The 26,848-nt window shown below is 40.6% G+C and overlaps 1 protein-coding gene across 1 annotated transcript in view; it reads left to right on the top strand.

Moving 5' to 3' along the window:
• Positions 1–26,848, top strand: part of ascc3 (activating signal cointegrator 1 complex subunit 3) — a 158,399-nt gene that overhangs the window by 77,118 nt on the left and 54,433 nt on the right. Inside the window, exons 11-14 of the mRNA XM_083919139.1 lie at positions 7,683–7,847; positions 18,628–18,804; positions 19,133–19,204; positions 23,984–24,118. Coding sequence (XP_083775265.1) covers positions 7,683–7,847; positions 18,628–18,804; positions 19,133–19,204; positions 23,984–24,118 — 549 coding nt within the window. The remainder of the gene's footprint in view (positions 1–7,682; positions 7,848–18,627; positions 18,805–19,132; positions 19,205–23,983; positions 24,119–26,848) is intronic.

Genomic DNA, 26,848 nt, shown 5'->3' with positions numbered 1-26,848 from the left:
AAAATTAGAGAACAAATGATTAATTCTTGATTTATTCTGAAATACTGTTATTTTTTATTGTTAAGAATTTGATAGAATGCCACTGCTGTACTAGCATGTTTTCTTAAATAACCAAGGCACTTCAACAGAAACCTTTATTTTGTGGGGAAAAACAGTGAGCTTTAGAGAGCAGTAACCATTGTGTTAGAAGGGGAGATTTAATTCAAATTCAATTCAAAAAACTTTATTTGGCCCCGGGGGGCAATTCAGGGCACACAGAGCAGCAAATAACGACAGTGCAACTATACAAAAACATTGTAGTGCAGAAAAGATATAAGTGGACAGTGATCGGATTCATATGTGATCAGACATGATACATATATGTAATGAGCAGACGTAACAGAACTATAGTGCAGTAATAGAGTATAAATATAATTTATAACTTTTTATATATAAGCTTTATGCAGATACTGCAGAAATAATAGAGTGTTAGTGGTGCATGACAGGAAAACAGCAGTCTAAATATATGCTAGCTCTGTGTAACCAGATGAATACTGAAAAATAAAGTGACCATAGTGCTATGATGGATACAATATAAGACCGGGTGTCCGGGGTGGAGAGGGGGGTGAGGTGTCCAGGGAGGGTGTCTGGAGTGTGGGGGGTTGGTGTCCAGGGAGGAATGTTAGGGGAGGAGAGGGGGGTTGATGGTGTCCAGGGGGGGGGGGGGGTGAAGTGTCCAGGTGAGGGTGTCAAGGGAGGGGGATGGTGGGGTGAGAGGGGTCCTGCATGATCCGACCAGCTAACCTGAGTGACTGCTGCTCATAGATAGTCGACAGAGTTCTAACAGGAAGTCCAATGATCTTAGAGCAGACCGTGGCTATGCTCTGCAGGCGGTTTCTGTTCTGGAGGCTGGTGGAGTAGAACCAGCATGTGATGGAGAACGTGATGATGCTCTCGATGAAGGAGTAGTAAAAGGTCAGGAGGATGTTCTTGCTGACTCCAAAGGAATTGAGCTTCCTAAGGAGGTATTTCCGCTGCTGACATTTCCTGAGAATCTCCTCTGTGTTGGAGGAGAATTTCAGCAGGCTGTCGAAGATGGTGCCCAGGTACCTGTACTCCTCAATTGCTTCAACAGGCTTCCCGTGGATCACAGTGTTTGCTGATGCAGCCAGTTCCCTCTGCTTGTTGGAGAAGGTCACCACCATGTCTTTGGTTTTGTTGACATTCAGCTCCAGGCAGGAGCTGTCACACCACTCCACAAACCCCTAAAGACAGTAAGGCTGTGTGGTTCTGCAGTCATCGGTGTAGAGGGTGAAGAGCAGAGGTGAGAGCACACAGCCCTGAGGGGAGCCGGTTGAGGTGTGTTGGAGGTCGGAGAAGGTGCTGTTGACCAGGACTCTCTGTGAACGGTTGGTCAGGAAGTCCAGTATCCACAGGATTAGCTGTTGGTCCAGATGAAAGAGGGCTGAGAGTTTGTCAGCCAGGATGTGGGGCTGCATGGTGTTAAATGCAGAGGAGAAGTCTGCAAACAGGAGTCTGGCTGAGGTGTTGGGGCGCTCCAGGTGTTTGTGAAGAGTGTCTATTATGAATGTTTTTGCATCATCGACTCCCTGCCAGCTTGATAAGCGAATTGGAGTGGGTCCATCTGGGAGTGGGTTTCCCTGATGATGTGTTGTTTTATGATCCTCTCCATGGCCTTCATCACAAAGAGAGGTTAGGGCCACCAGCCGGAGGTCATTCAGACATTTGACGGCGCTCTTCTTGGGGATTGGGATAACTGTTGAGTGTTTCCACTGCTGGGGGACTATGCTGCTGTCCATGGATCTTTGAAACAGGGTCTGAAACACGCCCCCTAGTTGCTCAGCACAGTGCTTCAGGACGCGGCCGCTGATGTTGTCTGGGACAGGTGAGCTGTTCTCCCTTGTCTTCCTGAGGGCTTTCACCACGTCCTCTGCGCTGAAGGTGAGAGCTGCTGAGTCACTGGGCTTGAGCTTGGACATCGCTTCTTCCTGCTGGGTGGTGTTATCCTGCTCGAACCTTGTGTAGAAAGAGTTAAGGTCATTGGGGAGAGATGAAGAGCTACTGCCTGTAACCTGGATGGTTTTTGTGTTGTTGGCAGCAGTGTTCATAGCAGCCATGTTCTTGAGTCCATGCCAGGCTGAGCGGAGGTTACCCTGCGTGAAGCACTCCTCCACTTTGTTCTTGTACTCCAGCTTGACAGTTTTTATGGCATGCTTGACCTCTCTGTTGACTTCCTTTTTCTCCGTTTTGGAGCCGGTGAAGAACACCCTTTTCTTCTTGTTGAGGATCTCCTTGAGCCCTTTGGTGATCCAGGGTTTGTTGTTGGGGTAGATAGTGACCATTTTGGAGGGGATGATGTTGTCCACACAGAAGGAGATGTACGATGACACATTGTCCACATGTTCATTAATGTCATCAGAGGGGGCCAGGAGGTCGTCCCAGTCAGTGGATTCAAAGCATCCTTGGAGTGTGATGATGCTTTCCTTGGTCCACTGCTTGATGTTCTTGACAACTTTCTTCACCCTTCTCATGACAGAGATGTAAGCCGGAGCAAGCAGGATGGCATGGTGATCAGCAGAGCCCAGAGGAGGAAGGGCGACAGATCTGTATGCGTCGGGTACTGAACCATAGCACTTGTCCAGTGTCTTCTCCAGGCGTGTGCGGCATGTGATATACTGTTGATAACCTTTTAATGATTTGTCCAGGGAGCAGTGGTTGAAATCACCCAAGATGAATTTGGGAGAGTCCGGTGAAATGTGGTCCAGTTTGTTAAAAGAGTCTGTGATGTGTCCAGTGGCTGTGACTGCGTTGGCTCTGGGGTGGATGTAAACCAGGATGACAAAGAGCTGAGGAAACTCTCTGGGTAGGTAGAAAGGGCGAAGGGAGACAGCTAGAAGCTCGATGTCCGGGGTGCACAGTTTCTCCCTCACGACGATCGTTGAGCACCAGCGTGTGTTTACATACAGACACGCCGCCGCCATGTTGTTTACCGGTGAGCTCACTATCTCGATCAAGTCTTAGAGGGGGGCCGAAGCCATCAACGTGAAGGGCATTGTCAACGTCGCTCTTATTTAACCACGTTTCAGTGAAAGCAAGAACCGAGTTGAGTTACTCCGCAGTAATTCCTTAGGTAGCAAGTCTACGGCGAAGGCGTGTAGAGGATGGAGTCCGAGCTGCAGTAAGGTCTCTCTGGAGTATGTGTTCCGCTGATCGTTGTTTCTGCTCGCCGTCACAAACTCCAGGAGAAACCACACTTGAAGAATAGCCATGAAAAACACGGGTATGTCCATGCCGAATGGAGAATTAGAGTGACAGGTGAAATAGGTGAAATAGGAAAAGAAAAACAAGGAGAAGAACTTCCACGTTGTCCGGCAGTCACGGGGTTAACATGGAGGTAAACAAAGAGAGCGTCACGAGGGGACGAGCGAGGGAAAAAAAGTCTATACAATGCTTCGTCTATATAACTTAGTTGAAAAGTTAGAAAACACACTCTGCGTGTGTGGCATGCAAAGCGTAAACTAAAAAGTAACAAATATATACATAAAACAAGTAGAGAAACGTAATAAATGCTATATAACGCTAAAAGTTGCTCTGTGCTCCGACCGGTCGACCACACGAGCAGCGACCCGGAACCGGAATTTAGGTTTTCTTAGGGCTATAGGGTTAAAAAAAAAAAAATGAATAGGAAGTTTTTCTCACTAGTTTCTCACACTGCTCTGGTTTGATCTTGGTCCATTTGTCTCTTCCACAGTTCAATAACTGGTGGGTTTCTTAGCTATTACTTTGTCGCTGAAGATTTTCCAGAGATTCTCTATGGGGTTTAGTTTAGATCTGGATTCTGGGCTGACCATTGTCATTGTTTCAATATTCTTAGTTTCAAAGAGCTGCTTAACCCGTTTTGCAGTGTGACAAAGGCATTGTCTTGTAAGAAAATTGCGGGCTGATTGGGAGACAATTGCAGTGAAGCTATTGCATGTTGCTGAAGGAGGTTCACATAAACATTTGCATTCACCCTGCCATGTAGCTGTACAAGAGGCCCAATTCCTGCTAGTAAAGCACAATATCAGAATCAGAAATACTTTAATAATCCCAGGGGGAAATTATTTAAATATAAATGATATAAACGGCCTACGATAGAGATGTTAATTATATGCTCTATTGTGCTTACCATGGACATATTAAAAGAATGGACGGCGGACCGGAAATTGCACTCATTCATTCATAAGAAAGCTGCTCATGGAGTGGTGCCAGAGCGGTGCTTGGTTGCTTTAGAACACCGTGATCGGCCATGTTTCCTGATTCTCGTGTCCAGTTGTGTCGCTGCCTTAGACTGCATAATGATTGTCTTTATACAGTCTATGGTGGCTGTGGTAGCCCCGCACTGGGCCATTACGGAGACAGAACCTACGCTGCTGAATGTGTTTCACTACGGCTCGCTTTAGCCACGCACTCTCCTTCTCCAACCCATAACTCCATTTTGGTAGGGTCTAAAATTATATCCATATACATTTTTTAGTAGAGGATCTCAATATAATTATGAGCCTTTTGATTGGTATTCAAAAATGTTTTTTGAGGTGATCTCCTCTTCCCCGCATGAATGGGAGTAAACGGGCAAATGTGCTTCCGTGCACAAAGACACAATACAAACAGGTGAGTGCTGCAGTACCGTGCTTGGCCCATAAGAGCATTTGACGAGAGCGTCTGTCCTGGGCAAATCTTTTTTTAAGATAGCCATGCCTAATACTGGAAGTATTTACCTAATTCACAGTATCCGTTCCTTTAACAAGGCACCACCAGTTTTCATTTCATTAAGGGAACAAAATGTTTAAAACCAAATGCGTTAAAATAGGCAGCAGGTAAGAAAGTTTATGTATGAAATATGTTTTTATTATTAAGTATCTATCATCGGACAGAATCATTTTCTTTTCCTAATACTCAAAGTATTTTCGGTACAGTCTCTGTTCCTTTTTTATTTATCTGCAACATTATGTTTACAGTTTTCTGTATGACTACAGTTTTGCACAATAAATGTTTTATGTCTACATACAAATATGACCTTACGATGTGTATGTCTAAATAAATTTAGCAGTTTGGCTTAGGGTCTTTATAAGCTGTTCTGAAATGGTTCTATTATAACTTAGATATCGTGATATGTATGATTATCGCAAGAGGCTGCAATGTATATCGCAGTATGGATTTTAGGCCATATTGCCCATCCCTAACTCCTGCTGCAGGAAACATCTCTCAAACCATGGCACTTCCTCCTCCAAATTAAACTGACTTCTTTACACACTCAGGGTCCAGTCTTTCCCCAGTCCTAGGCCGAACATAATGTTTGCCATGAGACACAAATAAATTGAATGTACTCTCATCACTGAAGTCACTCTGGACCAGTTCTCCTTTGTCCACACTACATACTCCTCAGCAAAAGCAAGTCCTGCCTTTTCATTCCTTCTGCTGATGAGAGGTTTGGTCACTGAGGAGTGGGCTTCCAGTCCAAATTGTCGTAAACGACGAGACTTTGTTCCGAGACAGATCCTTGCCCTGTTCTTAACCCCTCTTAAAGTGGCTGAGAGGGTCATCCCTTTGGCCTTCATCTGGACAACCTGCTGTCGCAGGGTTTCAGTCATTTAAGAGTGGCTCGCCATCTTGCAAAGTAACCAGGAGAACTGCAGATAAATAGGGTGTGTCCAACAATCAAATAAATTGTCACCAGGTGCCAGATTAACACCAATAACTGGGAAGCATCTGAAGGTGTTATCTGATTTTGTTCACTGCTTTTCTTCACAAAATAAAGGTTTTTGTTGAAGTGCCTTGGTTATTTAAAAAAAAAAACACATGCTAGTACAGCAGTGATAACGCCACGACAAATATACCGTCAAATTCTGAACAATAAAGAATAGCAACATTTCAGAATAAATCAGTTGATCTCCATCATCATTATATTGCAGTAATCTGAGCCCTCATTAATGTAAATTTGTCCATAAAAGAGGTATGGATGTAATAGAGTATTCATCTCAAGCAATTTTCAAGTCTCTAGAGGTTGATTTGTTTTGTATTTTTTGCTTACTATTACTAAACAGTAAACAGTTTTGGGCTCTGTAGGAAATCCAACCAACTCCAAATACTTAATAGCCACCATCAGGATACTTTCATAAAAACATTCTTGTTCTTCCTCTTTTTTTAAACATATCCAGGTCAACACTATGCCTGGTGCTCTTTAGTTTAACACTGTATTAATGGAAAGAGCAAATCTTACAGGCTATTATGCAGTTTTTCTTTGCAAGTTTATGAATCCATTTGCTGATTAAATTGTCACATTTAAGAAACATTAACACCCTTAATGAAATCCTAAGAATCAGTTGATTTAGATGATTGATTTTGTCTTGCTTTGATCGACTGATAAATAGGCAAAATAACATAATTCAGCCAAACAATGGCATGCTTTCTCTGTACCTCTTTGTGTGTATTTGTGAGCCAATTACGAAAGCACTTTGGCCTGTGCTCCATTTGCCAGAGCCTCCATTTAGATTAACCAGTAGCTCCAATTAGAAGCAGGCGCCCCCTTTTCTGTGAGCACGCCAGCCTCTAATGGCTGGATAGATTGATTTAAATGCAAACTAGGGAGGATTTAATGAACTGCTTTTACAGAAAAGGTTTAATAGGAATTTGCACACCCACAGACAGGTTGCTGAACTGTTCACACACCATTGTTTATGCATTGTAGGGTTTTTTCTTAAAGAGAGAATGCAATTGCACAGCATTATAGGTACTAAACAACGAGTAAAGAAGGTATTGACATTTGATACACTTGACATTTGTTGATACTGTTGAATACAGTTATTCTAAGAGGGATGCCAAAATGAAAGCAGATACAGTAGAAAGTATGCTGTTGATCATATTAGACACAACACCACAGAATCAAAAATGAAAATTATTGGGGATTTACTGGATCACAGACATGGAAATACATATGTTAATCTCTTCAGAAATAACGAATCCAACTGTAGCACACAACATATGAGGAATGTTGTATATCAGTTATTATGATACGAGTGCTTCTATCTGATTTGTAATGAGTGGAGTTATGGGCAATTGGGCCTTGATGAGCTATGACTCTGACAGCATTCTTGAGGGATTTTGGTTTTGTTGCTCTGGGTTTTACAGTGTGTGGTTCAGTTAAGTGAATTAAAATTATCTCAATATTTTTGGTGAAAAGGTTTTTTAGGACTGTGTGCATAAACTTCAGGCAATATCTCACAAAGAGTAACAGTACTACTGCAAATCTATTTCTTGCCAACCTTCAAAAGGATATGGATACTGTAGTTAAAAAGTGGACAAAATCTGAACATCTGAGGCTGAGATCTCCCAACTTTCAGTCCCTGGATTGTTTAAAGTATAGAGTCTGAATTAGACAAAACAAGTTAAAGACAACTGTTATTAGTAGCACGTTTCGTCTTTGTGTTATTATACCCCCCCCCCCCCCCCCCCGCTGCAAGGTTTATCTAGAACAAATTGATAGGGATTCACTGCCTTTTTTTGGTGAATTTGAAAATAGTGATAAACAAGGGAATATCATGCACATGGACGCTGTAAATCCAAATCTAAATCACAGTGAATTATATTGAACTGGTGTTAGAAAACCAGGTTCCTGTTCCTCATGTCTTTGTGTTTGTTTCCAGATGTTGGTGACGACTCCAGAGAAGTGGGATGTCGTCACCAGGAAGAGTGTTGGAGATGTGGCTCTCTCCCAGATTGTGCGTCTCCTAATCTTGGATGAAGTTCACCTTCTCCATGAAGACAGAGGACCAGTACTGGAGAGTCTGGTGGCCAGGACTATCAGACAGGTTAGTTCTACTCCCTCTCTGCTTCTGAAGAAGCCAACTGTCTAAAAAAACAGCAGTGTTTAATGTTAACACAAGCTGCCTTACAATATTCAAACACATATTCAAACTGTGAGGCACTTTCAGGGGGAGAACTGAAGAATGGTTGTGGAGGGAGAGATGTGAGTGAGATACTGCTTCAGAAGAAAGGGTGCATGTTGGTGTTCTAACACAAATTAAGGTTAGTTATTGTAGTTTGGATGGCTGATTTAGCCCGCTCACCAACACAGTCAACAGTTGCTACAACCTGTAACACACAGCTTATGGAGGCAATTAAGGTACTTTAAAACCCTAACAGCCAAAATACATGGGGAAATGACATGTAGCGTACGTAGGTAGGGCGCAGCATTTTTTCGGTAGTGTGTGTGGCTGCTGCCAGCTTCACTGTGTGCCAATGAGTTTTAATGCAGTTATGCATGATGAATGAGGTTGTTTGAACAGATATGAGTTTTCAAAAAACAACGTAATTGTCATCTTACCTCTTTCTTATCGATGAAAAAGGTGATTTTAATTGTTCGCATGTTCGGCCGTTGTATCTTACAGTATACTTCCTATTTACAAGCCCCTAAATTATTGGAACTGTTCCAAAACTTAGAGCAGGGGTACCCCCCCCCCCCCCCCCCCCCCCCAGACAATGATTCATAATAGGATTGTCATGTGAGTGTCATGCTTTGAAAACCCCTGGCATAGTGTTTGACATCCAGTGCAGCTTTACATACTTATATACTCAGTTCTAAATATTTATTATGTATCATTACTCCTGGGCACTATACATTGTGTGACAAAAACATTTCAAGCAGACAGAAAGAAGAGGCTCACAGACAGTACTGTACTTCTTATCATATCATATCCCAGTCCCAACTGCATTTACTCTACCCACATTATCCCAAAAAATCTCCCAAAAGCTCTCTGTTAAACACTCAATTGAAGGCTGGAAAATGAGACACAATTGCTCAAGAAGAGACAAGGGAGTCACAGTTGAGGGAGACAGTATGTTTCTGAGGGAGAGTGGGTTTAAGGGGGCAGGGGAGAGTGAGCTATTAATAAAACAAGATGTGTTAGATATGTTTAGCTACGTATGTCCTGCTCATTTAAATGTTTTTGTATTTGTTCCAGGAATTATACGTTTGAGATTTATAAGTGTGTGGCGTGTCCCAATAATATATCAACATAACAAAATCCTTATATTACCAGCAGGTAGAAATATGTTGATGTTTAATGAAAAGGGCAAAAGATTGTAGAACATAGAAGTTCTTTTTTCGAGATCAAACATTGGATGATGGATTTTTCTGTCGTTGGCATTGATAAAATCAATCCGGGACAGATAAGTTGTGATATAAATTTCCTCAGGAAACAGAAAGAGCCTCTCTGAATTTATAATCTAAGAAGGTTACATTCCAGAGAAATGTAAGTATTTTTATAGTTAGTGATTAAAAGAGAGTTTTGCAGTTTCTCCCTAGTATTGTGTGTTTAATAATAACAAGGTCTTAAAGTCTGTCCTTATTTTTGTTAAACATTTTGGTTGTCTGGTAACTGTTATTTGTGAAATATATTTGTATCATCTGTATTTCCCTAACTGGGGAACAGTCTGTGAGAGGCAATCTCAGCCCACTTTTTTTCAGTATTTTGAGTACAGCTCCTTTAAATAAAAAGAATAGTCTTCCTATAAGTCAGTTAATATTGCCATTTTTCTTTTTCTTATTTGAGTGCCTAGCTCGCCAGTAAAACAACAATAGCACACTCTTCCAAATGACATATCATTGATGGCATGAGTCCTGCCCCCTTGGCCCCATGCTGCTGCAGGAAAAAATAATCAGTGCACTGTCTGTGAAGCTGATTTCCCCTGATGATGACTGACAGGTGTCTGTGTGGGAATCAGCCTGGAGATGTTGGATATTAAAGTGATTATTTTGATGGGCAAATAGAGAAAATGAGCCTTAGCGTCCCATATCCCCTTCTGATGAGCTGTTGTCATGTGTCAGTCTGTGGAAGGAAATTAATAAATGGAGAAGACATGAGAAACGTAAAGTGATATTTTTAGAATGCACAGGCCGCCGGTGACTCATCCGGGCATCAACTAATGTAACATTTTGAACCTTAAAATGTGTATATAAATGTCCATTTTCTCTGTACTCAGTCTTTACCCAGTTCATGAAAGGCTTTAGAACACCAGGGGATGTGTGCAATGTCTCTGTAGGATTAAGACTCACATTATGTGCTTGCAAAATCCATAAATTTGCACACTCTTTGAGTCAGATATATATAGTGCAGTTTTACTTCACCACTCAAAACACAGTAGTGGAAAGAACAGTAAGTAAGGAATCCAGTCAAAACTCCCCAAGTTCATAACACATCCACCTAACATGCAAACCATCAGCAGTAATAATATCTCATCATCATCATATTTTGTAAAGGCAATGAATAAGGATTTAGCAGTTATATTGAATATTCCATCATCAATTTTACTATAGAGTAGAAAATGAAAAGAACCTGAACAGGGAAATAAAATGTAGAAACCTTGTAGGGAACATAATTAAAGCATAAATAAATAAGGGTGAAGAGGAAATTTATATAATAAATATGAATACAGTATGTGCCCTCGATTATTGATTGGCATATTATACAGGTGTGGATTGCGCATCTACAGTTGTGTAAAAAACAGAATAAAACTCGTAGAAACTCGAGTATGACTGGAGTGTGATGGACCAACTCAAGTCCATCATTACGAGATATGTTGAAAACTGGATACCAGTTGTATGCTAAAGGACTCAGACCAGAGGGAGGATGGCAGCATGAAACAGAGGGATGAGCTGCTGTGCTGTGTTGTGCAGCAAAAGAGACCTCTTGGCAGGGTTAACCACAAGGTAATTGAAAACCGGTCCGTACATGTGACCGCTGTTTACTCGGTTCACAGCCCATTTATCTGCAGGTTTAGCTGATGTTACTGAAGAAGGGCTGACTGGGCGCTTTGTACACCTTAACACCTTTAGAGGTTATGCTGCAGTGCACACATTTGAAGCCTTTTTGCCAGTGAACTGCACATGCTGTCAGCTCTTATAACACAGCTGTAGAACACTTACTGTAACCATTAGCATGTCAATAAACACTGATGCTTCAGACCTAGCACAGTTGCTAAGAAAAGCAGAAAAAAAAGATGTTTTATTGGTCGACCAAGCAAGGCAACTTTACACAATGCACATTCACAAGGCAGTTCAATGATGTATCTCTTCGCATGTCCCTACAAGATACCACACCACACACTATGGCTCGACCCGAATATACGACGATTTGGTCAACCGTTTGGTTAAGGCAGTGCAGTGTCATTTCAGCTCAGGGTGACGGTCTTTACTGTGTTTAGCTATCATTTACATTCACGTTTCACCATAGTAGGATACAGCGCCCCTGGAATAGTTTGGGGGTTTGGTGCCTTCGGGGCACCTCTTAAGTGCCCTGGAGGCGAAGTCTCTAGCTACCAGTCCCCACTCCATACTAAGTCAGTAAAGAGTGACCCTCTGGTTCCCAAGCCAAGTGCCCACAGACTGAGCTTCTGCCGCCCGGTTGTTAGTACAACTAGGAGGGAATGATTACAGCCTATGCTCCTTTACACTGCAGCCACAATTGACTGACTGAAATGTGGCTGTAAAGGAACATTATGGCTGGGCTCAAGTCTTGTATTAGACTTTTTATAGGTGCATAAATGCAGTCACATGCCCCAGTCTCTGTTTATGCTCCAACATTTTTAGAAGAAATCCTCAGTCTTGCCTTAGAGACCTCAGAAGGATAGAGAGTAGTTGGGGAACTTGCGAGAGCACAGATGAAGATGTCCTTAAATATCTGGCATGGGACTAACTCAAAAAGATGAAAAAATTATCATTATTAAGTTTTCTTCATACTTAACAAAGCTTCCCCAGAGCCACAGCAGACATTGTACAACAGTTTTCACAGGCAGAGTAGTACTTAAAACGACTACTAAATGTACTTGGTGTAGTGCCCTTTAAATGGATGATTTTCACACTGTAAGTTATTGTTGTCTTGAAACTAAAAAGGTGAGCCAGCAAACAATGACGATAGAAAAGGAAAGTCACTGCTCCCTCGGGAATGGGTCGCTGGCTCTATGAGGGGGAACAAGTTTAACCTCCAGATCTGTGGGTTAATTGAAAACGGATAACTCTTAGTTATTGTGCATCTGATTTACCTCCTGTGAACGTCAAACAGTCCTATTATCAGACATGCAACATCAAGCGAAGTATTCAGACCATCAGCTCCACTGGTCTGCTGTTATTTTCACTTTATGCCACATTCGGGTACGTCGATGTTGTCTGTTCGGACTGGGAAGTACACCACCTCCTTTCACCTGAGTCAATTTAGTTCGATTTGTGTTTCTATTTTCACTGTAGCCTTGATCTTTGGCACCAGTGGGTGATGAAATTGCAGAGCAAAATGTTGTTAACCTCACTGAATAATCATATCCTCTTCACTGCTTGAAAATATCTTTATGAGTATTTTTTTTAAATTATAAGTTTTAGACTTTTCATTCACAAAGGTCTGTTAAATATCTTAGTGTTTTACATCAGGAAGGCTGAATATTGGTCAAATGTTTATATAAAACATTAATATATGAATTGTGGTACTGTTTTTCTGACCCCTGTCCCATTCAGAGATGTTTCCAGCTGACCAGGCCCCTCAGTGGACCAATCACGACCGTTTATATTATATGTGGCGAGTTTAGCTGTGGGAGAACAAACTGTTGAGATTGAGTTGAACTGAATGGATTTCAAGGGAAGGGAGGAGAGAAAAATAGAAAATTGAGGAAGGGCAGAACAGGAAAGAAAAAATGGGAGCATAAAACATTGAGTGTCAAGTTAACATGGACCAACAAGAAAATAGTGTGAGGATAGAATAGAGGGAATGGAAAGAACGCAGAGAAAAAGAAACTAAGAAAAGAAAGAATGGGGGATGTGGGAGTACGATTGTAAGGGGTAAAAGTAATATGAAGAAGACGAAAGAAAAATAATGGGATTAGTGAATGCATTTTACTATTTAGGCATTGATGCAGTAGTTACCAACCTGCGGGTTGAGACCCCTCAAATGGGTCATAAGATAAATCTTAGGGGCAGATATGATAATGATAATTTCATAGGAAGTCTCCTGGAAAAAACTATGTAATTTACCACAAGGAAAATAAGGATTACCGTAAAACACATGATCACCATTAAATAAAGTAAATAGCTATTTATTATCGAAGACATGGTTCTAATGTTTTATATATGTTCTTCAAAGACGGTCTTATAATATTTTCCGACTTCACTACCCTCTGCTACTGTGTGGTTCTCAGCTCTAAACCCTTTGGTTCTGTGCAAGACATTCATCTCCAAAACTGGTAACAAATATATAGTGTATTTTTTGTTCAGTTCTATGGCACAGAGGAATAAGATATGACAGGCTTTGGATGCACACAAAGAACTCAGTAGATGCATTCACTGTTTCTTCGGCTGGTTGACAAGCAGATAAATATAGAATATCATTAGTCCTATTCTCTAATGAGCACTGCCAGCATTTTGAACCTGTAAAGGTACAGTATGTGGAAAATGAAGCAATAAATGTCTCCTTTAAGAATAACAAGCTTTTATTGTAGGAATAGATAAGTAACACAGATTATTTTAACCTGAACTTAATGCTCTATCTGTTTCAGAGGAGATTACACCATGTACTCTTTCTGCCACTAATGATATATAAATTTGACTGGCACAGAAGCAGCATGTTTCAGTTTGTATTTGTGTGAGAATTTGCAAACCGCCCATAGTCCACCCTCCAACTGAAGATGTTGGGTGCCAGCAGCTCGCCTGGCAGCCCTCCCCCCATTTCCTTCATCTCTTTCTGTCCCATTATTGCCACACCTGACAGACTGCTATAATTGATTGTGCTGAAGGAATTACGGCGACTGCTTCTGATGCGTTAGGTGCTTAAGTTCACGTCTTTAGACACATTAATATGGAAATCCCTGTAAACTAAATGATATTTGTCCCCCTTTTCATGCAAATGTTTTAGAACCGAGCCAGTTATCACTTTGATGTTTTACTTACTGGTTTGAACTACATTTTCTTGGCCGGGTGTACTGCTACCAATTATGCGTTGCATTCAAGATTAAGTCTCTCTAACCTTTAAAATACAAAGGCCTTTAATGTTGCTCTGTTGGGGCTTCTTCTTCGTGGTTTGGTGTTTAAGGAGCATTTGTGCTGTTCCTAACCTTATATAAGGCATGCCTTTTTATAGTTAGCAGTAGGGCTGGCTGATATGTCCTAGAAAAATCAAAATAAAAGGTTTCTCTTAAAAAAATGCATTCTATTCCCAAATGACTCTACGACTGGCCCTGTTTTGCACACTGGCATTAACATGGATCTCCAAAACCTCCTTGCTGAAGGGCGGTGTCTATAGCACAGAGTTTCTGCAGCTGTTTTGGAGGTGGCACAGAGGTTCAGAACATAGATCATGGCACAGAGCTTCAGGATGAGAGCAGGCACATGGGTGTTTGATCTGTGCAGTGCAGAGTTCATTTTTAATACGGGGACTCAGGGACTCAATAAACTGAAAAAATAATTTTATCGCCCAGGTGCTGTTATTTTGACATATATTATTTTCAATGCCTACAACATGGTTTTGGAGCTAATTTTTACAATGTCATTTATATTTTATGTACTGTACAACAATGGTTAATATTTTATTATATTACTCTATTAAATGTTTTAGAATCCTTAATCTGCTAAATAAGCAGTAATTATATCTTTCAGATAAATTCACTGGAGTGAAATGTAAAACATTTACTGCCGTCTGTGAAATAGAAGTATAAAGTGGTGATCAATTGTGAGTGTATTGGTGTTGGTATCTAACCTGTGATAATGGGTTCAAAGGTCCAGAATTTCAGTGTGCATGCAAATCCCCTGACAATTTGTGGTACTCCTTTTCTTTTGTTTGATGTCCTCTGTTGCTTTGTGAACTACATGGATCACACTGCAAAGCCACAGAGGACTTGACAGATCACCAGTGTCTAATTAAATATTGTGACCTATCAATTTAGTTGTATTCAGCTCATTACCCATTCTCCTTGGGGTAATTGTAAATTCAGTTGTTAATCGCAATTACCTTATGTTGCTATAACATTTTATAATGCCACAAACTGAACTGAATCATGGAATTGTCTTCTCTTGTACAGAGAAGCAGTTAAACTCATAGTTGCATAAAGTAAAAGGCAATGTAAAAGAAAAAAACCTGCAGACTGTTTGACTCTCTGTAGGTGAACATGATGTACATCTGCAATATGGAGGTTCAGCAGTGGTGGTGCAAATATGTATTGCAGGCCCAGTCCGCTGGCAGGGATTGGGCAGGTCTTATCTTGATGGGATGGTTTGACAGGTACTGCATCACATTAAAGGCCTTACCAATCTTCCCTGTCAGATTCAGCAGGAGGCTCAAAGATAGGGCACTCCCCCCACCCCCGCCCCCGCCCAACACACAAACACACACACACACACACACACACACACACACACACACACACACACACACCTCTAGTTTTCTCTTCTCTCACCCATTTTGATACATCACATATTGAATCATTTTCCCCAGGTTTCAAAGACAAAATAAAGACATTCAGTATATGAGCAAGATCATTTATTTTGTCTTGAGTCAAAGACATACACCCCAACGCAGACAATCCACTTTCTACAGTGTGCTGAGCCGAAATGCGAAATACTTGCTTGCGAGTAATCTACTATCTACTAGATAGATGATAGATAGATAGATAACTTTATTTATCCCAGAGGGGAAATTAGGTCATCGTAGCAGCGGTACAGAGCAATCAGAAGTACTAAAAATGAGATAAAATATAAAATACAAAATATGAACAACAATAAAATAGAATAAAATAAAATAAAATAAAATAGAAGTACAGTATTGCAGATAAAACACTATATTAAAATGTGCAATGTGGATTTTAATGTGCAAGTGAGATAAGGTGCATGTCAGTGATAGGTCACTTTGAGTAGTGAGAGTTTATTCCTGAGTGTCGTTCAGCGTTGCTGTGCAGTGTTGTACAGTCTGATGGCAGCAGGTAGGAATGATTTCCTGTGCCGTTCCTTAAGGCAGAGGGGTTGAATGAGTCTGCTGCTGAAGCTGCTCTGAAGCTTGTCCAGGGTTTTATGGAGGGGATGGGAGACATTGTCCATGATCACCAGCAGTTTTGCCAGCATCCTGTGCTCTACAACCTCCTCCAGGGTGACAAGCTTAGAGCCAACAACAGACCCTGCCTTCTTTATGAGTTTATTCAGTTTGTTCGCGTCTTTTGCTTTGATGCCCGCACCCCAGGACACCACAGCGAAGAAGATGGTGCTCGCGACAACAGACTGATAAAACATCTGAAGCATTCGGTTGCAGACATTGAAGGACCTGAGCCTCCTCAGGAAGTAAAGCCAGCTCAGGCCCTTCTTGTAGACTGCCTGTGCGTTTCTGGTCCACTCCAGTTTGTTGTCCAGCACCACACCCAGGTACTTGTAGGAGTCCACAATGTTTATGTCGGTCCCACCAATGCAGACTGGAGAGGGCGGGGGCTTGTTCCTCCTAAAGTCCACCACCATCTCTTTCGTCACTATCTATTCATACCGACAGTGATGCGAATTTGAGACAAACTTTGAATATTAATGCCAGCTCACCTAACACAGCTGATTACGGACATGTTTTTGTAAGTAGAACAGTTTGAGGTCCTTCTTGGGGGTGAGTGAGTGAAAGAAGGTGAGGATAGAAGTGGTGTGAGAGGACGAAAGAGTGATTAAAGCAGAGGGGAGTTAGAGTTTAGCTCTGAAGATATCAATTAAATATAAAAATCAAATGCTGAAGCTCCCCAGGACCAACAGAGCGAGAAAATAACTCTTTGGTCTACTTAGCGTCGAGGACTAGGTTGATGATGGCACACAAGGCTGCCAGGTGCTAGACCTCCTTCCTGTAGACCGACTCATCCTTTAGGTTGATGTTTTGTCGTCTACAAATTGTCAATAACACTGGAACCATGTAGTGTGCAGTTTAAGTGAAAAGGGAGTAGAACAGAAGACTCAGCACTCAACCCTGTGGGATGCAAGTGTTCAGGGTAAGGGTTGAGGAGGCGTGGTTATTTAACCTAACATACTTGGGTCTGTTGGTTAGTAAGTCTAGAATCCAGTTACAGATGGAGGTGTTGATGCCCCAAGTCACTGTGTTGGAGATCACTTAGGAGGGGACAGTGGATAAATATTGAACTGAAGTCGATGAACATTCTTACATAGGTGTTTTTGTTGTCCAGGTGGGAGACGGTGGAGTGTAGCATTTTGGATATGACGTCCACTCTGCTCCTGTTCTTGCTAGAGGGGAACTGAAGGGTTGTCCAATGTGGGTGGTAGGAAGGTTTTGAGATTGGCCAGGATCAGCCTCTAAATGGACTTAATGATGGTGGAGGTGAGTGCAACAGGGTGGAAATCATTAAGGTTCACTGCAGTGGAGTTTTAGGATGTGGATTTGAAACACAAGCGGACAGATGCTTGGGTCAATGACAGGTTGAAGATGTTAAAGATGTCATGAGTCAATCAGGACCCCATTCAGCTGAGTCCAGCACAGGCCCTGAGCATGCAACTGGGGATACCATCAGGTTCAGCAGGATCAATCCAGCTTACATGCATTGATCCTGTTCAGTGCAGCACACATTTCTGTTCGGTAGATTGTGAGGGGCTGGTGGTCTGCAGGGAATACAGCTTTGATGACCGCGTCCTAGTTATCGCTGTCCCACATGACTTGCAGCAAACGGAGCTGAATGATGGCTGGCGTTTGGGAAACCCTCCGTCATCTGCATAAAGTTGCCAACATACGGGTGCAGGAGGCAGCAGAGCTAAAGCTATTTTATTTTATATTTTACTTTAAAGTATAAAAGACATGTTTTTTAAACAACAGCAGTGGAGTTCTGATTAATATTCTAATACAATTAAAGGTTCAGTAGACAGCTTATTCTTAGCAGTATTAGGCAAAAACTTCTATAATGTCATAACCTTGGGGATAATGTAAATGAAAATAATGTGAGAGAAGATCAGATAAGGCATACGGCTGCTGCTAATACAAGCTCAGGTTTATGTTGCTACGTTAGAGTCCCGAATCATACTATTCCACCTCAAACGTCTTTACATACCTACAAGATGGCCAAGAGTGACAGTAAATTCCCTTCTATTCTTTGGCAAGCTGGCGATTGCACCAGGCAGGGACTGTCTGGTGCGTGTATGAAGCGCGTGCATCAGATGCCTGTGTCAGAGCTGAGGAGATGAGACTGTGGACTCAACAATCACCTTTTTTCTAGGTTTCCTGCCTACCGAGCCTTTGAGTAGAAGATAAAATAGGCTTATAATTGAAAATATAGTCTTGTAGTCAGGATGGTCATCAGCAATTGGACTGTCTCTTCAATTGCAGATAGTCAATTGGCACATTTCCTGGTACATATGCGTAAAATCAGGTTAGCCATCACATGATTTTGTGTCCTAATGGTTGTGTATAATGAACAATGTCAATTCAGGATTTCAAGTGTCACTTAAATCCTCTGAGATAATCTGTACTCAATACTGTTCTTTGACAACTGCTCACATTGCCTTTTGGTATATTGACCTGCAACTCCTTCTGTATGAATGCATGGGAAAACGTTTAGTGTAACTGTGACACTGTGTTGTTGTCTGATGGCTAGGTGGAATCCACCCAGAGTATGATCCGGATCCTTGGACTATCGGCCACCCTGCCCAACTATTTGGATGTGGCGGCCTTCCTACATGTCAACCCCTATATTGGCCTCTTTTTCTTTGACAGTCGCTTCAGACCCGTGCCCCTTGGACAGACCTTTGTTGGCATCAAATCCACTAACAAGGTAAACAGACGAAGATGATGTGAATGCATAACCTTATAGGACTGTAACCTTTACAGACACAAGTAGTTTAGTAGTTTATTTAGTTCCTCATGGTGATGCATGCATACAGTATATGTGCAACAATTGAAGATGACATCTGATAAGACTTTGATTTTTTCCCATCAATACATACACTATATCAGCATGGCAATAGCAAAGTAATTCATAATGCAGACTAGAGAAGCTGTGATTACAGCACACACAGAGGGGGAGTGACTATTTTTTGTGCTCGATGTTGGGTACAACTCCTTTAAGTTAAATTGTTATTGTGATTCTGTGTCCTGTTCAGATCCAGCAGCTTCATGATATGGAGGAGGTTTGTTACAACAAAGTTTTGGAGCAGGTTAAAGCCGGTCATCAGGTAAGAGCTCATCTGCAGGTTTGAACCCTACACAAAGAATGATGTGTGAAGTGGAGTAAATTTAGAGTATTCACTACCTTTAAATGTTTCAAAAAAGGTTTGTGTTTTTAGTGATTGAGAACAGAAATTATGACTGTAGGCTATCACAGTTGTGGAATTTTAGTTGACAATAAATTGTCATACAAATAATTGTGATTAAGGTCTTTTAATTTTTTATTTATTTATTTGACAAGAACAGAGCACCGCTTCTTATCTGTACCAGCCATAAGGTAATTCATATCTGTAGTCCCTGGGCAGGAACAGCAAAATCTCTGTTGAGAAAATATGAACTGTAGTATAAAAACACAATTACAAGACAGCATATATTCCCTATAAAATAACAAGAAGAACAATAACATATATCAACAACATTAATCAACACATCAAGTGTTTCCATGTATGCGTGATGGGTATATATTATGCGACAGAGCGGGGCTGTTATGTCTGGTTTTGTATCAAGGCCTATGTTGTTAATTTCAATGGTTGCTCATCGAAACAGTGCATTACAAGGGGTGTGAATTAATCGTAATAGTTATGCTGCACGTGCATTCAAACAATGTTTCATCTCTCACTCTTTTGCACTTAGGTTTATTTGAGAAAAGCTGGATGGAAGCCGCAAAGTTCTACAAAAACGTATACAATGAAAATGTTTTATCGTTTTACATTTACTTGAGGTGTTTTTTATTCCCTTTAGTTCATAAGGACTTAATGCCACAAATAGGTGATGTAATGATGTTGTGAATATTACACTCTAATTTTAAACTGGGTTTAAACATAGTGAATTTAAGACTCTCCACTGTAAATAAGGAGAGCAATTGTTGGTAGTTCTCTGTCATCATCTTGCTTTGCAAAGTAAGAAATATGATCTCATATAACTGAAACAAAATAACATACCCAATGTATATGTATATATACATGTATGTATATGTATAACATACCCAGAGGTAAGATGCAGACAACCTAGCCTTTTTTTCTCATGTCTTTCCCTGACACTGGAACCTTGTGGTCTTTTATTTTCCTTAGCCCAGCTGATGGAAACGCTCCTGTAGGATCCAAAACTTGGTACAAAGTGTAAAACTTTGGTCAAGGAGTTTTGTATGCTCTATCCACACAGCTACATGCTGACTCCTCTTGTAGATTAAAGCAAAAGTGTTTATTTCTAGCACTTTCCCTCATCCGGAAATAAACTTGGTGAAAACAAAATAATATATATTTTGTCAGAAAAGGCTGCCATTAATCTTTGCATATTCCAAAAGACCACAACATGGTCAGAAAACCGTGCAGTTGCACTCTGCGCACTGCCCAAGTGTCAATAAGTGTCGGCAGTCTGCCTATAAGGGTATGTTTCTTTATTTTGCATTACAGAAAATATGACCGTAGACTAAATATCAAGATATAAATAATAACAGATAATATTCAACTGGAATATTGTGGGATCTAACACTTATGCAAATAATCACAGTCAGCTAAAGTAATTGCCATCAAGCAGTATTGTAATAATTGCGACAAGCCTTACTGCACGTATCTAACGTAAGCTATTACTAATGCTAATACTCAACTGTTACTTGGCAGAGAACTCGATCTTCAACTGTCTTTTAACATTTCAAGCTAATTGTTCTAAAACACCTGTTTTGTCATTTTGAAAATAAATTATTGACAAAACGCACACCTTACGGTGTTCATTAAGATGTGGTCTACTACTTTATTACATTTTACAGTTAGCAGTGGTGGTTTAGCTGTCAACTGTTATAAACATGAGACACTTCATCATAAACCCTGCATCATTGAGAAAGGTGGAATAGAACTAGGGTTAAATATGTCAATACTAGGCCTGCTGGTATATTATATGGCCATTTGTGAGCAAACACTATCCTGTAGAGAATTTCCTCGAAATGTCCTGGAAAATTATTTCTTAAAAAGAGAGGGAGCCCTGCCTTACCTTTGCTAGGTTATTAGGTTAATTGGCTGGACACACTTTGCTCTTTTGTTTTTGGAAAGACAACCCCCCCCCTCCCTTCCAAACTTTAAAGCACAACCAATATGAGCACAATGTCACTGAATGAAGTTAAGTTCTGCATCAGGCTGCCATAATTTAAATCATTTTATAAACTATATAATGTACACCTTACCTAAACGTGTGTGTGGACCTGTGCCCCCTCTGTTACCCTGATATTGGGCTCAAATGGGTTTTGTGTGTCTGTGGCATCATACCCACTGAACAATTCCCCTTTCCCTCAAAATGAGTTTATCTTCCTGATTGAGTCTTCTAATTGAAACCTGCATTCCCCAGGCATTCTGCCTACTGTGAGCTTGCCTAAAGGAAGGAGTTTGAATGTCTTTTATGAATTTCTTTCATACATCTTTATGATTTTACTAAGAATGCCACTGTGAAATGTTTGGACTAGAAAAACCACTTAAAGGACAACAGTTTCCCTTGAAAAAAAATAATTGTTGAACTTGTTCATGAATAGGACCTCCTGCAGTAAATATTTTTTTGTAAACCGTTTGGAATGAGCACCTGCTATCTAAAGTCTCTGAAGTCCTTATCTTCCCGGTGATATCCTCCCTTATTGGCCCCTTCCTTCCCCCATCCACCACCCTCCACTCATGCTGCTTCTACTCTACAGCCTCAAAAGGCCTATTGGGAGGACGAGAATTGTGAATTCAGACTTTACCGCTTAGCTCCCATCTGCTACAGGAGTTGAACTTCCTATTGAGCACAGTTGTTATCCTGTCTGAATCATTTTATAGCAAGTGCTCACACACACATACACACACCCCTTATCTTCCTCAGAGACACACTTAATATGGGTCTTGCTGTAGCCCTTGACAACTTAATTCTACTGCACCACTGCCAACTTTTATCTCCGTAGTTGAAACCATACAACGGCCCATTCCGGCTTCTAGGTTAAGGCCGCTGTGGCCACAGCTCACCTGAAGAGGCCTCTTCTTCTCACATGATTAAATTGTCAAGAAGTGGCTGTGACATATATTAATTTCATCTGGGAGGATCTGATAGATGAAATATATTTTATGATTTTCCTACCGCCCTCCTGGTGGGAAGCATGCTGCCAGAAAGAAGTTTAATAAGCTGAGAAGCCAGCAGTTACTGCCGACAATGCTTCCACACAGCTCAGTGGTGCTGATAAAACACCTTCAATAAATAACATTTGCTGCAATGGTCTCTTTGGACCGACCTTTTGGAGCATACCCGCAGCTGCTTGGCGCATGTTTGTGCAGTCATGCAAAATTGTTTGGTCGAATAACAATTATACTGTATATATATATATATATATATATATATATATATATATATATATATATATACACACACACACACATACACATATACACATATGCAAGTTCTTATAGATTGTTGTTAAACTGTTTTCTCTATTTTCAATAGTTTCAAGTACCACTATATGGCTGGACCGTGTATGGTCTATGTACTAACTTGACTTGGGCTGCATGATATGAGGAAAATATATGATTTGCGAGAACATTGTTGAATATCACAATAATGACATTCTCTAAATAAAACTGTCTACTCACTTTTGCCTCTCTGCTGCTTTAAGCATACTTCTACAATAAAACTGATTTAACTGACATTATTTTATTGTAAAAATTAAACATTGAACTGAACATGAAAGGCACCATTGAAAGAAGAATGATAGTTACATTTTAAAGTCAGAAGAATTTTGCGATGTATCACTGTCTTTCACTTACACACTGTATATTGTACAAGTTGAGATTGTGATTACCATAAAACTATATGTATTGTGCAGCTCTAGTGTCTAATTGAATTTCTGGATACTAAATATTAACCAGTAATTTTATTTTGTGGTCCCAGAAGTAGTGACTAGTTAAGTCAACTTTTTTTTTAAAGCCTCCTGAGGATATATTTGATCCATACCTCGCTGTGAGACCCCTATGAGGATGTCATTTAGGACTGTTCACGCATCAGTGTAAAAGAGGACGTGATTTAAGACTGTTACTGCCTATTCATTTTGAAAGCGACACCAAATGGAGAAACCCAAACACTCGACAGACTAATGTTGTTACTTCATCATTCACTCAGTAAGCCAGGCAGACTTTATAGGGCCTGCCCTGCTATGCTGTGATCCAGCCAAAAAGCTCACATTATGTAGAATTTAATAAACTAAATGTATCTAACTCAGAGTACTGAAGCTTCATATCAGCTTCAGATGACAATTTTATATATTTTTGGACAGAAGAACTGTGGATTTTGGATGATGGAATCTTTAAATGTCAAGGAGAAATGCTTACAACAAGCAAAGCCTGTTTTAAGATAGACTTAAAAATGTGAACATATCCTTGAAGGCGGTCAACTCATTTATTGGAGTTTTTCCTTACCAATTTAAGGAAAACCCCAATAAATGAGTGAAAACCCCCAATAAATGATGAATAATGAATGCTGATGGTCCATATCAGACACATAATACTGAATGGTTTGATGTGCATGACTGTACCATCGTCAAAACACTAAATGAGAAAATATCTTTTGAAAGAATGCTGTTCATGACTCGAAAATAGTAACATTTGCGGAGGGTTTGGGGTGCCTACAACTATCTAACATCTTAGCCAGTAATGTTAAACCACTTTACTTGAGGTTGGAGTTCTACAGATTACACAACTGCAGTACCAGCTGAACTTCGATATGAAATTATATGCATTGTTAATATTGGGAACCTCCTCACCTTGTATCTGTGTGTTCTTTAGGTGATGGTGTTTGTCCACGCTCGTAATGCCACAGTGAGGACGGCCATGGGGCTGATCGAGATGGCAAAGAACCACGGAGAAATATGCTTCTTCCAATCAGACCAGGGTCCAGACTACGGCCAGTGTGAGAAACAGGTACAAACACTTTCAATATCTGTTTAATCCCTTTAAAAGCAGAAAAGATATAATATATTTTAGCTTCTTAACCAAGTTTAGCAAAAGTGTTCCGTTATACTCATCCAGAAACCAGATAGTGATATTAATACTTTTCTTATACTGTCAGTGATTGACAAGACAGTCTTCATTATGGACTTGAACAACATTTGTATATGATGAAAACACAGTGGCCCTCATTTATCAAACGAACGTACAGCAGAAAAACATGCGTATGACCATTTCCAAGCAAACTTCGGCATTTATCAATTTGGGCGTGAGCGGGAGCTACGATCAAATATCACGTCTGGTCTGAGATCACATTTGAGCCTGTGCATTTGCGGTGCAGCACAGCAAAATCTGGCTGAAAACAATTAACAAACCTCAGCTGTCATTAAGCATAAGCAGTCACATATTAAGAACAGATCAAAACAGATTCTTAAAACGAATTGAAAAAATAAAAAATTGTGGTTGGCGCCATTGATTGTACTCATGTGCATCTGAAGGCACCATCCATGAATGATTACGCATTCATCACTCGCAAAAACTACCACTCGATAAATGTACAGGTGATTTGTGATGCCAAGCTATCACTTTTAAACGTGGTGGCCAGGTGGCCATGGACACACACACGATTCCTTTATATTTCAAAACAGCCTGGCTCCAGCCCCCCGCGACCCCGACAGGGACAAGCGGTTGAAGATGAATGAATGAATGAATGTGCTGGCGCGCGGCTGCAGGAAAGCCCACTGCAGAGCCAAAGTCATCTCCTCGGTTAGTGGCTACCCTCGATAAATTGCATTAAATCAAACAAGGTATCAGATGGTGACAAAGGTTATCCTCTAACGGAATACCTAATAACCCCCCTGGCAAACCCTGCTACAGAGCAGGAGCGCAGGTTCAACTGTGCGCACACACGCACACGGGTCACAGTGGAGCGCTGCTTCGGGTTGACTGCCTCGTTATTCTTTTCCATACAGCGTTTTTATGGGCCCCTTTTATTCCGCTCTTAAGACTGACAAAAAGCACATCTTTATTTTGCTCCATCTCGGATGTCAGGATGCAGATCTGTGTGTCGGAAAAGTTTAATTTCATACCAGCGTTTCTCCTCTCCATGTTTGACCTCAGTGGGCGAGGCCTCCGAACCAGGAATATTTAAGGGCGTAACATGTTAATGACGATCGAATTCAGCCGCCGCATTTATCAAGGCCCGCTCATTTGTACGCTGAGATTGGTCAGATACGAATGTTTCATAAATCACAGGTGTGTCCTGTCGTACAACCAATTCTGCGCTCAGATCTGCGCCCGCTTTCACCAGATTGATAAATGAGGGCCAGTAAGCGCTATCCATGTATCTGTGAGGTATTTTGGATTTCCCAGAAAGTTATCAGAAGTTATGGTGTGTAATGCCGGCTGCCAAATTGGGATTTATGGAGACAAAAATAAAAGATTGCACTAACAAATAAGTAAATCAGGGCAAAACAGCAACAAAAACATAGCCATTAGGTTGGAAAAGAAAAGACTCGGTCACAACACTATTTATACAGTGACATTTTTTCACGTAATCTGTTTATTTCAATGGAATTTCCCCATCAAATAAATCTGTGCAATTTACTCAACAGATGCATTACTTTAGTGAACTTTGACACACAAATGTGTGTAGCTGCATTAGCAAATCGCCTTGACAGTTCTGACCTGAAGCTTTCATTAGCTTTGTTCAACCATCCACTTGTACATAACTAACTGTCCTCTGTTGGTGTAAAAGCTGCTCCACAAAAAGGAATGGCATGTAGCCAGAGAGACACTAAACTGTATCACTTGTATAAGCTTAAATTTATTGTCTGGTTAGAGACATAGCATGCTTGACGTGGTTGGTATTTTTAGGTGTGATGTATAAACAATGCAAATAACATCTTATGGGCTTACACCTATTAATTATATATTTATTCAGACAGAGTTCTTGGGACCTGCCTACCTTACCCTAAAGCCCCTTTTACACAGCTATTCCACATAGCGCTCGCAATGCAGGTACACCTCTATGCTGGCTTTGCTTATTCACACAGAACCAAGCAAGGGCAGCATGTAGCCACCCCAGTGTGTGAGTTCACATAGCAGCCGGTAATCCAGAAGCAAAAGAGACGTCAGCATCAAGAATGTGTGAGCCAATCCCCATTATTAATCAACCGCTAGAACCCAATCTGACTCACAGACCGCCAACTTTATATATTACAGTAGCTCAATTATCTGTAGAGAAGAGGACAGAGATGGACTGCACAACCACAATTGAGCATGTGTGTTTAAGAGAGGAAGAAAGATAAATAAAAATGGGGAGAGAATTTGGATTATTTCACACAATGTGTCCGTAAATTATTAATAACGTAGGCTACTCACAGCTAGGGCCGGGCGATATAACCAAAATCTCATATCACGATATAGATAATTTCATATCCCAATAACAATACCTATCAAGATATAGCACATTTTGTGTTAATAAAAAAAAAAAAAAAATATATATATATATATATATATATATATATATATATATATATATATATATATTGTTATAAAACATAAATGTGTTTTGTTTGTATCTTTCTTTGACAATAGCTTACGGTATATTTGTGTTACAGTTGTTTTTTTGCAATTTAATGAAGAGAGAAACACAGTCTATGGGTGACTCCGTTCATATTCAGGCTTCTGCTCACTTTATCT

The sequence above is a fragment of the Echiichthys vipera genome, assembly GCF_963691815.1.
Source record: "Echiichthys vipera genome assembly, chromosome: 8".
NCBI classification, from domain to species: domain Eukaryota; kingdom Metazoa; phylum Chordata; class Actinopteri; order Perciformes; family Trachinidae; genus Echiichthys; species Echiichthys vipera.
The sequence above is the reverse complement of the archived record's forward strand: the minus strand, read 5'-3'. Positions and strand labels throughout refer to the sequence as shown.